The sequence below is a fragment of the Salmo trutta genome, chromosome 34 (assembly GCF_901001165.1).
Source record: "Salmo trutta chromosome 34, fSalTru1.1, whole genome shotgun sequence".
Classification (NCBI taxonomy): Eukaryota; Metazoa; Chordata; class Actinopteri; order Salmoniformes; family Salmonidae; genus Salmo; species Salmo trutta.
This window is the reverse complement of record NC_042990.1, coordinates 20,535,410-20,552,191: the sequence shown is the minus strand read 5'-3', so window position 1 is coordinate 20,552,191 and position 16,782 is coordinate 20,535,410. Positions and strand designations below refer to the sequence as shown.

At 44.1% G+C, this 16,782-nt stretch overlaps 1 protein-coding gene across 1 annotated transcript; it reads right to left on the bottom strand.

The window, feature by feature from the left end:
• Positions 1-346: 346 nt before the first annotated feature.
• On the bottom strand, positions 347-6,734 carry LOC115173768 (cbp/p300-interacting transactivator 3). Its single transcript, XM_029732141.1, has 2 exons — positions 6,476-6,734; positions 347-4,575 (listed from the first exon to the last, which is right to left on the bottom strand). Exon 2 carries the CDS (start codon positions 4,558-4,560, stop codon positions 3,772-3,774), a length of 789 nt encoding a protein of 262 aa, XP_029588001.1. The 5' UTR covers positions 4,561-4,575; positions 6,476-6,734; the 3' UTR covers positions 347-3,771.
• Positions 6,735-16,782: the final 10,048 nt, after the last annotated feature.

Below are 16,782 nucleotides of genomic sequence, written 5' to 3'. Positions count from 1 at the left end.
TGCTGTTTCCCTCGCTCGGATGATTTCTCCAGTGAAATTCAGCTACTTGAGAATTTACGTAAAATTATGAAAACACATATTTGGGGAAGCCTTGCTTCCCTTGGCATCCATGAATACACGCCACTGCAGCTGTAGAGCCAATACATGAACACTACTGAGATGTCTCACAATACCAGAGCAGAAGTATTGTCAGAGTCATTGTACCGTTGTCAGAAGTAGTTGAGGTTTCAGTACAAAGTCATACATGAGGTATTCAAAGGATGCATGGGGTATTCAAAGGATATCATAGAGCGATGCAGAGACAGAAACATGTTCAAAAACACTCCATACTCTGGCCAGTTCTTTAAATAAATATTTTATTGTTGTTGAAAATAAATACATTTTCTTAAAATAGAATCAATAACATTAAAAAAACCTTTGGGGGTTGGGGGGGGTTAACCCCAAATGAAGTGGTGTAATTTGGAACAAGGATTTTACAATACAATCTCACAAATGTATCCACCATTTTAAGACTTCACTTCCCACAATGCATTCCGTTCTGCTGTACATTCTCAGCGGATGTGTGGAAAAGTGGTGACATCACATCTCTTTTCACAATGTTCACATGCAATCTACTAGGTCTTAAAGCTTCAGGCCTGTCCTGTACCCAAACCCTTGATATAAAGAGAATGTTTGTTAGCCTGGGTAATCCAGACTGAATGCTGCACTTAATGGTTAGCCTAGCATTCAGTCTGGTTTTACCATGCAACCTATTTATATCAACACTCCCAATTGTCAAATGGATGATAAACCGTAATCTCTTGTCATTCAAAACATCAACATCAGCCATCAGCCATTCAACAATTACATCTGACAATGTTTTTTGAAAAGTACCTTAATTATGTCAACTTTACCTATATTCTACAGTACAAAGACACCATACATTAGAAGTCTGAAATATTATTGATATAGCTGTAATCAAATGACTTTGAGAGGCTACTACCTCTCTAAGGCTTAAAAGACAAATACAAATATTATGTTCCGATTGTAATAGATTATTTTTTCATAAGGGGTTTTGAAACTGCCCTAAATATCCAGGTCCCAGATCTAAGTTCAAGTTATACATAAATAGACTGGTAACAGATAACCCGACCCCAGGAAATGACCCGATATGGTTGGGGGTTCGGCCTTTGCGATGATGAGTGTACTTTCTGTTGTCCATTGTATGTTTGTGCTCAGAGCTCTGCAAAATGGCAGGTCTCCAGGGGCGAGACAGGGTTAAGAGTAGCCTGGAATCCAAACTGAATATTTGCACTTTGTGCAAATAGTGAAGTGAAGCTATAATGAAGTGAAGTACAGTGAAGTGAAGCTATAGTGAAATAGAGCGATATTCCCTTTAGATTCCAGGCTAGAAAAAGAGCTGAGACACCAGTGAGTGTAGCTCTCGTATTGGAACAGATTACCACAATGCATTACAGAGGGAAGCTTTCCCCTTCCCCCAATCCTCTCTTCAACCTCACTGCTCCTCCAACCTCTCTGTTCTGACATCTCCACAAATAGCTCAACAACAGAACAGGACAGGAAGTTCTCGTACTAGTCACTGGAACAAAGCAGTAACCTTGCCAAAACCTCATTATGCATAGTGGGCAGGAGGGAAAAACACTGCACCACCACAGAAATAGAACGTTTTCTAATTACCAAGGGCACTTCCAAAATGGCACCCTGTTCCCTATATAGTGCACACTACCTTTGAGTGCCAAGTTTTCTAATTACCAAGTTATTGGGGCTGTGATGCTGGATGACCTCAATTAAGACAAGCGTGTGTGAACGGGTGATTTAAATCTAATCAGGAGAGAACCAGTTGAGTAAGCTAATCTATGGAAACAGCAACCAACCTGTGTATGCGGGCGTGCGTGTGTGCGAGCGTGTACGTGTGCATGTCTGTGTGTGTGTTGCTCTGCACTGTTGGGTTTGGACCTTTGGTAATGAAATCAATGCCACAGGTAAAGAGAGGCAGCTTTAAACAATGATTAAACCAACCAAGTACTGCCGGAGAAGTGCCTAGCACTATGCTGTGTCCACAGACTGGACTAATGAACGCTGTCCACAGTTCAAGGCAGTTGAAGCAGCCTCCACTGTCCTAGCCTACATACCCAGTCAGCACATTGGCCAAGGTTAGGTCAAAGGACCAAACTCAGTCACTACCCTCAAGAATTACCTGGCAGGCTTACACACTCAAGATGTTCACAGAAGGGCAAATCCTAACTCCTACTAAAGTCAAATGTTCACTTGGTCACCCATTGATATCAATGCATGACTAAGTAAAAATTCGGTGGAAGTTAGGATTCACCCCAGATAGAGCACTAGGTTACTGTACTTCTCACAATCCAACACTTTGTGTTTACGTCTTTTAACTGTCAGTGCTGTTCAAAGTCTAAAGCGAGTGTTATGACTCAGAATGACCTGCGACTGAGAGAGGTTCTGGTTTTCCCCCTGCCTTACCTTCTGTGTCACACTCACAGATACTGTATGTAGAGTACATAGCCCGCTGTTATGTGTGTTGTTCCTTAAATACTATTCAGTGTATTCCTTTGCCCCAAGGTCCACCAGTAGAAGTACAGTGTAAAGTAGTCATTGAGACTCTACTGAACTAGAGCATCTAGCTGTTTGAAGGTAGAAGCTGACCCTCAGTGTTCAGAGGAATATTTGAAGACATGCATGGTGTGTTTTCTGTTCTCTTGCTATAGAGATGCTACTCTGTATGTGCCGCACTACTTCGCCAGTGATTTGATCAGATTTAATTCAGCAGCAGGAAATAGAGAAACTGCGGACATGTAAGATTCAAGGAAACGTAAGTTTTAATGATAATTATAATGTTGTTCTGATTATGTGATCAGATTATGTCAGGGAGAGGAACCAGATCGCCAGGGTAACACAGTTCATTCCTAACCAATCAGAGACTAATAAACCCCCACCGCCCAAGAAAATCTAACCCCATTGGCCCATTTTCTCTCTCAGGCTCTTATTAAAGGAAATGTTAAGGTAACGAGGAAGGAATCCTCCAAGCCTGTTTTGAAGAACCAGCCTTCAACATACACACAATAAAGTTAGGCATCTTTTTAACTCTTTCCCCCCCAACAGCCTAATTCATAATCAGACGACCAACTTCTTTAAAAACTCAATTTGTCAAATGTCCGCTAGCTACTTGGTTGGGTAAATTCATAAATAAATACATTTCTAAAAGCCATAGATCAAATCTAGTAGTCTCAGGTGAAGCTAGTCTTTGTATCGTCTCAGCTTGTCTGTCTCATCTTCCTGTCCTGCTGAATGAGTCTACATTCATCCCTCAGGCCTCAGCACACATATTGACACTAGGGCATGGGTGGCAGCCCAGAGGCAGGACGGTAGGCAGTACAGAATCGACAGAGGCCACTGCGCCAGAGAGAGCGCCACCCAGTGGCCGGGCTGACTGAGCTCAGCTCTCACCGACACTGATGTTGGCCAGCCTGATGCAGAGGAAACTTTTGTTTCCTTTCCTCTCTTTCTGTCCTTACAATTCATCTTAAACCAACAGGTAGGCCTACTATTCACAGGTAGGTCAGTGTGTTCTGTAGATCTACTATACATGGTCACAGATCGATAGCCTAAACTCACACAGAAAGAACAGAAACAATAGTCTGTTTGTCTCCTCTTGTCTGTGCTGCTATGGCTAGTCTAGTCTGTGGTTCAGTCTTTCTCTGGGCGCCAGCCTGTTTTTACAGCGTCTTTCTTCGTCTGACTGTTGTGTATCTCTCAGCAGCTCACGGTGCTCGGCTGCTGTTTTATATTAACAAAGTCAGGGATGAAGTCAAACTCGTTCTGACACAGGAACAGTTCTGGGAGCTCCTGAACCCGGTCCAGACCTAGCTCCAACACCAGCGCTGTCAGAACCTCCTCATCTATCAGGTCTATGTCCATATTCTGTCCCAGAACCATACCTGGCCCACCCTGACCCATGTGCTGCATGCTGGCCAGCTGGCCTGGCCCTACTCTGTACTGGGCCCCGTTGGCCAGGTGATGGCCCTGGACCGGCCCCAGTGGATGTCCGTGGTACTGGGTGTTGAGTTTCTGGAGGTGCATGGAGGCCATGAGCTGCTGGGAGGTGAGCCCACTGGGGTGGTACTGTTGCTGGGGGTGCTGGGGGTGCTGGGGTTGAGACTGGGGGTGCTGCTGCTGCATGTGGTGGTGCTGCTGCTGTTGTTGTTGATGTGGCTGTTGTTGTTGTTGTTGATGCTGTTGGTTATACATCATCTGGTTCATCTGGTGGTGGTGTCCTCCCATCTGTGCTCCGTTGACCTGGCCATTCACCTGACCGCTCATCCCAGCCGGCACCACCATCCCCAGACCGGGCCGCTGCCTCATGGCGGCCTCCATGGAGGTCTGCGGCACCCGGCCGTAGTGCATGACCTGGCCGTTGGGGAGGGTGCGGAGGCCAGGCTGGGGCACGGCGTGCTGTGGAGGGCCACCCATTCCCCCCATCCTGTAGCCGTGGAGGGCCGTCGCAGGGCCGTGGGACATGGGCATCATCATGTGGTCTGCCATGGTTTCTCTGTCACCCTGCAGGAGGAAGGACAATGTTTATGTGAGTTATGATGATGACTGTGTATAAGAACATTTACAAGGAAACCTTTACTGTCACCCTGCGGAGGAGGAGGAGCAATGTTGTTGTTAGCGGTGCTTCAGTCCAGAGCCTTTTAGTTGTGAAAGAATCAGGCGTGCTAGTAGTCGAATACATGAATAAGAGGATCCATTGGTGTTTTTCAAAGAGAGGTTTGGGAAGCACTGATAAACATACAGCGGTTAAGAGCACTGGGGCAGTAACCGAAAGGTCGCTGGTTCGAATCCCCAAGCCAACAAGGTGAAAAAATCTTCCGTTCTTCCCATGAACAAGGCAGTTAACCCCCAACGACAACTGTTCCCGGGGCACCAATGACCTCGATTAAGGCAACCCTGGATCTTTCTGATTCAGAGGGGTTGGGTTAAATGTGGAAGACACATTTCGGTTGAATGCATTCAGTTGTACAACTGACTAGGTGTCTGCCTAGTTCATCAGATCAATCTGAGGGACACAGCTCCCTGAGAACATAAAATCCCCACCACTACCCCATACCATGACTTTTAACAGTGAGTGATTCCATAGAGACAGACATGGTACTATGAGTGATTCAAACAGTGTTGAGTCAGTAATCTATTCAGATGACGTTTGGGGGCCATTTACACTTTCGATTGTTTAACCATCATTTCGACCACAGCAACATTACGCATAGCCTACTGCCTGTATCCGCTGCCAGTATGTAGCCTATTACACGATCAGAAATACCAGTCATACCTTTGCCGTTGAAAGGACGCAGAGGAGCGCATGTCGAATTTTAATCGGTAGATACATAGTAATAAATAAGGTGCTACATGCACGATGAAAGCGAGAGCATCCGCGCGAAAGGAAACCAACGTTTACAAACATTTCGTTAGGCACAAGCAGTGATAAATGGACAAGATGGTCATTGCGATTTGTGCTTATAGAAACAAATACAATGGAAATACAAATGAAAGACAACACCCTAAGATGTGTTAATTCAGAACGGAATCTGTATTTGTGCCATCTCCGTAATACCAGAGTTAAAATGGCACAACAACGCATCATTTCCCCACCCACAATTACGCAAGGTAAAACAATTCATGACATTCTTAATAACGTACATGTCTCTATCACCGCATGAACACAATATGATGGTTGATCCATTGGATACCATTGGAGTGTGGCTCTGTCTTTTCGCTGTCTGCTTGAAAACAAAGCATGTCGTGTTTCTTTCTTCTCTTTTCCCCAAAAATGAACTCCAGTGCCCCTGGCGCTCAGGTTTCCGTTCAAACCTCTTTGTGCTGTATCTATACAAATAAAATAAAAAACTACGATCCGATGCAACATTGTTTCTAAAACCACAATCGTTTAGAGAGAATGGTCAACAGGGTATGGTCAACAGCGGAACAAAATCCATACAATTGTGTTTGGACTATGCAAGCGTGAACGTTTAGGCATCTTAACATTCATTCCGTCTATGTCACATTTTGCAAAAGGCTAAAAGGGGAGCAACAAAGAATGATCGAGGTCTTTTTTTGTAGGTGAATTATTACACACTATATCTACATTTTAACGCTTCATTTTACCCGTGTAGTTTAGGTATTTGCAAAGGAGCCCGATTTCATTGAACAGTAAATACTTTTGATACCACATTACAACAAAAATAATAATCCGGTTTAGATAAACTCGGTCTGGCAATATATACAGTTCAATCGTTTAGTAATTTATCATACAGTATCACTATGCACTATAGCCGGCATATGAACAATCGGTAATGTAAGAAACCGCAAATAATACGAACAATGGTTCTCCTACCTTCCCTCAGTAATAGGACAGTCTCTCTCTCTGCAATGAATGGCCCCCTCACAAGACAACACTTACCAGCTAAATGGCCCTGCTCTGAAGTTCTCTCGTTCTCTTTCTGCTACTGGATCTCCGTTTTTACTTCCAAAGGCGATGCGCCAAATACATGTATTTCATCAAATTAAAACGATCGGTGCTCTCTAGTGCATTATGAGGCGAGCGAGAATCCGTCACCAGAGTTACTTTTCTGGGTCAGCTCCGGGATTCTATACATGTATAAACCAACCAGCGGAGAAGGAAAGAGGGAGAGGTGGAGCTACTGTCGTCTCTGTATCCTTTGTTCCGATTGGCTCGGTTTGTGACCCTAGTACAGACTTAGCGCACGTTGGACAATTCATTAACTGCTACTGACATGTTCTTAAATGTTGGCGTTAGGTAGCCTACGACTCCTTTGTATAACACGCACTTGATGTGGCCTCATACATTTTGTAGCCTCCTAGGGGACAATTATTGTGGCTAGTAAAGGATATGGTGTCAACAGAGAGCACGTTGTACAAACCTCCGAATAGGCTATTACATTGTTATGACACTGGTATGTATGTCAACAATAATCATTATCATATCCACAATACTTTCATCAACAAATAGCCTATATACTAGACATGTAATTCATGTTTTACAACATTCTCCATGTTACAAATTACAGTCCGGTTTCATTGAGGCCTACAGTATGTTTTCAAAATACAATATGAATCACAAATTACTGATTAATTTCACTATTCATTTCAGATTACAGTCACAGAATCAATCAGAGCTGGCTATTAGAGACAAACAACGGCTCTGGGGCGTGCTATGCAAATGTTTTGTTGCAGAGAGACATAGCCTGGTGATACATATGCATGTGAACAGCAATCCCCCCAGAGAGAGAGAGCCTGCTGGCATGAAACTGGTGCTAATGACATGACACCTCATTCAGCTCAGCACACCATGGTTGAACAGAAACAAAAACCATAAAAGAAGATGGTTGAACGGAAACCATAGAAGTAGAGAGTGACTGTCTAATTTACAGGCACAATGGCTGGGTGCTCATTCTCTCCTCTCGGTCTCCTTCACCCTCTCTCTCGCTCTCGCTCTCTCTCTCCCTCTGTTCACAGAGCGATTGATGCTCGTACTCCCCTCATCATAACTTACTTCTCTTATATCACAGTGGAGAGTCCAGAGAGTCAAGATCTCTCTGCAGAGACCTGGCATCCACTGATGTTGAAACACACACACACACACACACACACACACACACACACACACACACACACACACACACACACACACACACACACACACACACACACACACACACACACACCCTTTTGTGCTGAAGAATGTGTCCTATTCTTGGGCCCCAGAGTCGGCCAGACTCCCAGCCTCTCTGTCTATTCAGCAGCTAGGCCATTGTGCTCTGTTCTGTTCCGGGGTTGAGGAGACGACACTGAGGAGGATGGTCTACTCTGATCTGTCTGTTTGGGTGCACCATAACTAGCTCAGTAGATTTAAAGGGAGTGCCCTCTTCTAAACTGACATTGTCATTATTTACAATGCAAATGAATGCCCCACCCCATCCCCCGACACAGTCAGACACCCTGCTGTCTATGGCCGAATCTGCAAGGTCTTGCACTGACATAGGGCCTGTTACACTATCAACCTACTAATATAGCTGCACTTGATATGTTAAATCAAATCAAAATGTATGTGTTACATAGCATGTGAAAAATAACATTTGATTTCATTTGCAAAGATATGTCCAAATACGGCACCTTGGTTGGAGGCAGGTTTTTTGAATTAAACCTCTTTTTTTTTTGATCGTGCATTGACCCCAGTGTTGTAATCGCTTGACTTCAATGTGAGTTTTATAATAGGACCTACAAATTGGGGGCCTTTGGCCTGAGTTTAGTGTCTTTTCACGGGTGTTGAGGGGAGAAACATTTGTCCTCCAGTTCCCTGTTGATTGGCTGAATGGTGTCAAGTCAAGTGTGGATCAGCATGTACTGCTGGAACCTGCCTGGGCTGCATGGCGTAATAACCTTGTAAATTTAGACTCTTATTCCTTTGGCCTTGTCTTGTCTTCTGAGGATTCTAGTGGATCCAATCAGAGCAAAGAGACTCAAATATCAAGAAGCTCAAAATCTTACATTCAGACAATTCACGTTATTTTAGGTTTGTAATATAGACTTGTGAAAATTCTGTCTCATATCTATTTCGAATACATCAGATTGTAACATATTTTCTATATACTTTTAAAATTAAGCATTCTCGCAATGCCTATAGGGGAATTGCATCTAAGAAGTGACCATTTAAGAAATGACCCATAAATGTGTTTCGTATCTGAGATCGAGTTAATGATAGATTATCTACATGCAAAGAGGAGGATGTATAGAATATGTTTATATTACTCTGCTAGAACAAAAAGAGGAATTACTTTTAAGTACAGATAAGGCACTGTACTCATTATCTCACCCCCCACCCTCTCCCCTCCCTATCTCTCTTGCCTTCCCTCTCTCTTCTTCCTCTTGTCTCTCTCCCTCCCCCTATCTCTCTCACCTTCCCTCTCTGTCCCCTTCCTATCTCTATCACCCTCTCTCTCTCTCGCTCTCTCTCTCGCCTTCCCTCTCTGTCGCCTTCCCTCTCTGTCCCCTTCCTATCTCTATCACTCTCTCTCTCTCTCAAAAAATAACAACTAAAATAAGTTACAATCAAAATGCACTACAATGCAGTTTTAAATCAAAACAGTTAAGAAATTATTTACTAAATAAACTAAAGTTAAATAAAAAAATAAAGTAACACAATAAAAGAACAATAAGAAGGCTATATACAGGGAGTACCGGTACCGAGTCAGTGTGCTGGGGTACAGGTTAGAGGTCATTTATATATGTAGGTGGGGGTGAAGTGACTATGCATAGATAATAAACAGAGAGTAGCAGCAGTGTAAAAACAAATGGGGGTCTCAATGCAAATAGTCTGGGCGGTCATTTGATTAATTGTTCAGCAGTCTTATGGCTTGGCGGTAGAAGCTGTTAAGGAGTCTTTTGGACCTAGACTTGGCGCTCCAGTACTGCTTGCCGTGCGGTAGCAGAGAGAACAGTCTACGACTTAGGTGACTGGAGTCTTTGATAGCTCCGATTTGCCAAAAAAACAGCAGACTAGCAGACTAAGCTTTCGCAGAGCGCTATCCTGTGATACACTCTCTCAATTCAATTAAATGGGCTTTATTGGCATTGGAAACACATGTTTATATTGCCAAATCAAGTGAAATAGACAATATACAAAAGGAAAATAAACAAGGGAAAAACAATCAGAAATTAACAGTAAAATTACACTCACAAAAGTTTTAAAGGAATGTAGACATTTCAAATGTTATATTATACAGTGTTGTAGCGATGTGCAAGTACTTGAAGTAGAAAAGGAAAATAAATAAACAGAAAAATATAGCTTGCATTTACAATAGTGTTTGTGCTTTACTTTTCTTGTGGCAACAGGTCCCACATTTTGCTGCTGTGGTGACACTGTGGTATTTCACCTAATAGATATGGGAGTTTATCAAAATTGAATTTGTTTGCAAATTCTTTGTGGGTCTGTGTAATCTGAGGGAAATATGTGTCTCTAATATGGTCCTCCATTTGGTAGGAGGTTAGGAGGTATCAGGGAACAAGGCGAGTCCCAGATGCAGACACGGGAGTCAGATGGTTTGAGTCTTGATATTTATTAAACAATCCAAAAGTGGTAGGCAAGAGAATGGTCGTGGACAGGCAAAACCAGTTCAGAGTCCAAGAGGTACAGAGTGGCAGGCAGGCTCGAGGTCAGGGCAGGCAGAATGGTCAGGCAGGCGGGATACGGAGTCCAGAAAACAGGCAACGGTCAAAAACCGGGAGGCCTAGCAAACGAGAATAGAAGCAGGAGAACGGGAAAAACGCTGGTTGACTTGAAAAACATACAAGACGAACTGGCACAGAGAGACAGGAAACGCAGGGAAAATAAGTGACACCTGGAGGGGGTGGAGACAATCACAAGACAAGTGAAAGAGATCAGGGTGTGACAGGAGGAGCAGCTTGGTTTCCACCTCATTTTGTGGGCAGTAGGCACATAGCCTGTCTTCTCTGGAGAGCCAGGTCTGCCTATGGCGGCCTCTCTCGATAGCAAGGCTCTGCTCACTGAGTCTGTACTTCCTTAATTTTGGGTCAGTCACAGTGGTCAGGTATTGTGCCACTGTGTATTCTCTGTTAAAGGCCAAATAACATTCCAGTTTGCTCTGTGTTTTGGTTGATTCTTTTTCATGTGTCAAGTAATTATCTTAAAAAATGTAATGATTTGGTTGTGTCCCACTGTGTTGCTGTCCTGGGGCTCTGTGGGGTCTGTTTGTGTTTGTGAACAGAGCCCCAGGACCAGCTGGCTGAGGGGACACTTCTCCAGGTTCATCTCTCTGTAGGTGATGGCTTTGTTATGAAAGGTTTGGGAATCGCTTTCTTTTAGATGGTTGAAGAATTTATTTGCTATTTTCTGGATTTTGATCATTAGCTGGAATAGTCCTAATTCTGGTCTGCATGTATTATTTTGTGTTTTACATTGTACTCTGGGGATACATTTGCAGAATTCTGCATGCAGAGTCTCAGTTTGGTGTTTGTCCCATTTTGTGAATACTTGGTTTGTGAGTAGACCCAAGACCCCACAACCTCTCCCTGTCTCTCTGTCTCCCTCTCTCTCTGGCTCTCTCTGTTGTCTGAACTCTAATGGTTGGACTTTAGCTGAGTGCATAGGGTCCAGTCCAGCACCATGCTATTGTTAGCATTCATGGAATGTTGTTTTTCCAGACTCCGCCCTTTTATTTGCTCACTGTCTGGTCATGTTTGGGAGGTTGGTGGCTGGAGTGGCCCCAACCTCTCTCTGTCTCTTGGAGAGAGCTGCCTGAAAGTGTCCAGCCTTGTGAACTACAGTAACTGGGAAGACTCTGTTGTCACTCTGTATGCTTTTCAGCAGTACATAGTGTCAAGAAGGTACTAGTGACAGAGTCTCTCTCTCCCTCTCTCTCTCTCGCACTGTCTGGCGCTCTCCCTCTCTCTCAAAATATTGTCAGACTGTGACATGTTATAGTAGCCTAATGACATCTCCTTGTCCAGAAAATCCTTGTACAGTTCTTCTACCATGCTAGTTGGCAACATCAAGTCAGCTGCTCATGGTCTTCCTTCATAACACCAACAGTAAGAGAGGAGTGGAGAGTTTTATGGTATACATCATCCAACGAAATGCTTAGTTGCAGGTTCCTTCTCAACAATGCAACAACAATAAGAAACAATCAAACATAATAATTATAACATAAAGTGCATGGCAGTAGAATAGAATAATACATTTTAGCATAAGTATAATAAAGGAAAACTCAATTTATAGTCCAATATTTACACGTGTATTGGAGTGTATTTGGGGAGGACCCGGGGCGGTATGCCACATTTCTTTAGCAACCTTACATGCTGACCAGACCGCTCGACCGAGCGTGCGTCCTCATGCGCCATTTTGTCCACCCACACCAGATGCAATCAGGACACGCAGGTTGAAATATCAAAACAAACTCTGAACCAACTATATTCATTTGGGGACAGGTCGAAAAGCATTAAACATTTGTGGCAATTTAGCTAGCTAGCTTGCCGTTGCAAGCTAATTTGTCCTTGGGTCCTGAGTTTGTTTCTAGTAATCTCTCCTCCTTCATCTTTCTTCTTCTTCTTTGGACTTTATATGACAGTTGGCAACCAACTTTAAGGTGCATTACCACTACTAACTGGACTGGAGTGTGGACCTCAGTTCATCGTTCAATCACCCACATGGGTATATACTCCTAAAAACCAATGAGGAGATGGGAGAGGCAGGACTTGCAGCTTGTCAAGTGTCACAAATAGAACCAAATTCTCTTTTAGGGCCTGGCTACACAGACGCAAGCAGTATGGATGCAATGATTGTATAACATGTTTGTGTGGTCAGCATGTAGGAAGTAGCGACGCTGTTGTACCCTCTTGAGAAGAGTGGTGGTATTGTTGGTCAATAACAAGTCCTCTGTGATGTGGATGCCGAGGAACTTAAAACTCGTGACTCTATACTTCAGTCCCGTTGATGTGGATCGGGGCATGTTCCCTCCTTTGCTTCCTGAAATCAACAATGAACTCCTTTGTTTTGCAATGCCAGTTCACTTACCTCTTCCCTATAGGCTAACTCATCGTTGTTGGTTATCAGGCCTACAAATTTGATGATGGAGTTGGTGTCATGCAAAGCCACACAGTCGTGGATGAACAGGGAGTACAGCAGAGGACTGAGGACATACCCCTTGGGGAGCCCTGTGTTAAGAGTCAGTGCGGAGGACGTGTTGTTGCCAATCCTTACAGCCTGTGGTCTGCCCGTCAGGAAGTCCAGGATCCAGTTGCAGAGGGTTGTGTCCAGACCCAGGGCTCTGGGCTTGGAGGGAACAATAGTGTTAAATGCTGAACTGTAGTCAATGAACAGCATTCTCACACAGAATACGTTCCTCCAGATGTGTTATGACCGTGTGAATAGCAATGAAAATGGCATCTTCCGTGCATCTGTTGGAGTGGTAGGTAAATTGGAGTGGCTCCAGTGTGCCTGGCATGCTGGCCTTGATGTGGGCCATGATCAGCCTCTCAAAGCACTTCATGATTACCAAGGTGAGCGCAATGCGGCGATAGTCATTTGGGCATGTCAACTTGTTTTTCTTGGGCATTGGGACGATGGTGGTCTCCTTAAAGCAGATGGGGACTACAGCCTGGGACAGGGACAGGTTAAATATGTTTGAGAAGATGTCTGCCACCTAGTCAGCACACACTCTGAGGACACGGCCAGGGATGCTATCTGGGCTGGAGGCTTTGTGAGTATTCCCTCTTTTGGGAGTTTTCCTGTCAGCCTCTGAGCGCAAAAGCACCTAGTCATCTCGAACAGCGATAGTCTTCCTGGATGGCTCGGTGTTGTCTGCCTCAAAGCGAGCATAGAATGTGTTAAGCTCGTCTGGGAGGGAGAATTCAGTGGGCACCACACAGCTTGATTTGCCTTTGTAGTTTGTGATAGTCTGTAGTCCTTGCCACATGTGATGCGAGTCTGAGTTGTTGAACATCAATTCAAGTTTGAGTCTGTATTGTATTTTTGTGTCCCTTTTGCGGAGCTCGTACCAGGGGTGGTAGTGGCACATGTATGGAGTATAGCCCTGTTCATGCCATGTAAGATAGAGTGAAATCACATGGAGGGGGAGGGAGGGAGAGAGAGGAGGAGGGGAGCAGGCAGGGTGAGAACAGCACAGCACCTCTGCAACAAGAGTCAACAGAATTGCTTAGTCCCATGTGATTTCCTATCAGTGTCAAGCAACATACATACAGTAGCTTGAGTGTCCAAGAAAATGATATAGACATATAAAGACAGAGAAATGCACCAGTGGAGGCTCCTCAGAGGAGGACAGGGAGGACCATCCTCCTCAGTGAATTTCATAAAAATAAAAATAGTGAAACATTTAAAAGTTATAATTTTTAGATAAGACTATACTAAATATATTGATTAAAACACAATGTTTTGCAATGAAGGTCTACAGTAGCCTCAGCAGGACTCTGTAGGGTAGCACCATAGTGTAGCCGGAGGACAGCTAGCTTCTGTCCTCTTGGTACATTGGCTTCAATACAAGACCTCGAAGGCTCATGGTTATGACCACTTCCGGAGGGAGTCCTCCAACCCATCAGTGCTTTTGCTGCATGAACTGACATGTTGTCCATCCAATCAAAGGTTCAGAGAATGAAAAGATGATGCCGAAGAACAGGGCTGACATTTTACATTCTCCCAACCAATTGTGCAATTTTGTAATTTTTTTGGTGTTTTGTGTAACTTATTTTTTTACTTATTGTGTATATAATGTTGCTGCTACCATCTCCATCTCCTATGATCAAAAATAACTTTTGGAAACCGGAAAAGCAATTACTCACCCCGGACTGGAAGAAACGTTTTCCTTTAACGAGTCCGACGAGAAGGATATCCTGCTTTCAGTGGAACAGGACCATATCCACGCCTTTTGCATGAAGAAAAGACGCCTGAAAAGGGAATGCAGATCGGGGATCCTTCTGAGAATCTGGAGGCGAGCGAGCAAACTCCCAATGCCTTCCATTCTCCTTGCTAATGTGCAATCATTGGAAAATGAAATTGATGACCTACTATTAAGATTATCCTACCAACGGGACATTAAAAACTGTAACATCTTATGTTTCACAGAGACGTGGCTGAACGAAGAAATGGACAATATAGAGCTGGCGGGATTTTCCATGCACCGGCAGAACAGAAACGCTACCTCTGGTAAGTCGAGGGGTGGGGGTGTGTGTCTATTTGTCAATAACAGCTGGTGCACGATGTCTAATATTAAAGAAGTCTCGAGGTATAGCTTGACTGAGGTAGAGTACTTTATGATAAACTGTCGACCACACTATCTACCAAGAGAGTTCTCATCTGTATTATTCGTAGCTGTCTATTTACCACCACAAAGCGATGCTGGCACTAAGACCGCTCAAAACCAACTCTATAAGGCCATAAGCAAAGAAGAAAATGCTCACCAAGAGGCGGCGCTCCTAGTGGCTGGGGACTTTAATGCAGGCAAACAAATCAGTTTTACCAAATATTTACCAGCATGTCACATGTGCAACCAGGGGAAAAAGAATCCTGGACCACCTTTACTCCACACAAAGAGATGCATACCAAGCTCCCCCCCACCCTCCATTTGGCAAATCTGACCATAATTATATCCTCCTGATTCCTGCTTACAAGCAAAAACTAAAGCAGGAAGTACCAGTGACTCGCTCAATACAGAAGTGGTCAGATGACGCGGATGCTGCACTTCAGGACAGTTTTGCTAGCACAGACTGGAATATGTTCCGGGATTCATCAAATGGCATTGAGGAATACACCACTCCCATACCATCATTAAGTTTGCTGACGACACAACAGTGGTAGGCCTGATAACCGACAACGATGAGACGGCCTATAGGGAGGAGGTCAGAGAACTGGCAGTGTGGTGCCAGGACAACAACCTCTCCCTCAATGTGAGCAAGACAAAGGAGCTAATCGTGGACTACAGGAAAAGGCAGGCCGAACAGGCCTCCATTAACATCAACCCGCTGTAGTGGAGCGGGTCGAGAGTTTCAAGTACATTGGTGTCCACATCACTAACGAACTATCATGGTCCAAACATACCAAGACAGTCGTGAAGAGGGCACAACAAAACCTTTTCCCCCTCAGGAGACATGGGTCCCCAGATCCTCAAAAGGTTCTACAGCTGCACCATCGAGAGCATCCTGACCGGTTGCATCACCACCTGGTATGGCAACTGCTTGGCATCTGACCATAAGGCGCTATAGAGGGTAGTGCGTACAGCCCAATACATCACTGGGGCCAAGCTTCCTGCCATCCAGGACCTAGATAATAGGCGGTGTCAGAGGAAAGCCCATAAAATTGTCAGAGACTCCAGTCCCCCAAGTTATAGACTGTTTTCTCTGCTACCGCACGGCAAGCGGTACCGGAGCGCCAAGTCTCGGACCAAAAGGCTCCTCAACATCTTCTACCCCCAAGCCATTAGACTGCTGAACAATTCATAAAAAATCGCCACCGGAAAACTTACATTGATCCCCCCCTACATGTACAGATTACCTCAACTAGCCTGTACCCCTGCACACTGACTCGGTACCGGTGCCCCTTGTATTTGGCCTTATTCATATTCTTATTGTGTTACTTTTATTATTACTTTTTATTTTTGTCTACTTGGTAAATATTTTCTTCTTCTTGAACTGCACTGTTGTTAAGGGCCTGTAAGTAAGCATTTCACGGTAAAGTCTACAAATGTCGTATTCGGCGCATGTGGCAAATAAAGTTTGATTTTGATTTGATTTGAATCTAGTACTGAAAGCATAAGCTACAGCTAGATAGCATTGCAGTGTATGAAATGTGGTGAGTAATTGATTCAAAGAGAGAGAAAGACAATAGTTGAACAGTTTGGGGTTTTAGGCTGGGTTTCTGTATAGCACTTTGTGACATCGGCTGATGTAAAAAGGGCTTTATAAATAAATTTGATTGATTGATTGGAACAAATTAATTTATTCCTTAATTAAGGAGAAGCAAGAGCGAGAGAGAGAGAGCTAGCTCTATTTCGTAGTATGTTGTTTTTTACTTTTACTTTCATTTACTTAGCTAGTGTCAAATGCAGCTAGTTGGTTTAACCTACGCAAACACCCGGCTCAAACAGAGAGGAATGCTACTGTATGTCAGCTAGCCTCTATGGGACCGGCGGGACGAATTCGTCCCACCTACGTAACAGCCAG

Coding starts and splice junctions, on each gene's coding strand:
- LOC115173768 (XM_029732141.1), bottom strand. CDS start 4,560: ATGGCAGACCACATGATGATGCCCATGTCCCACGGCCCTGCGACGGCC.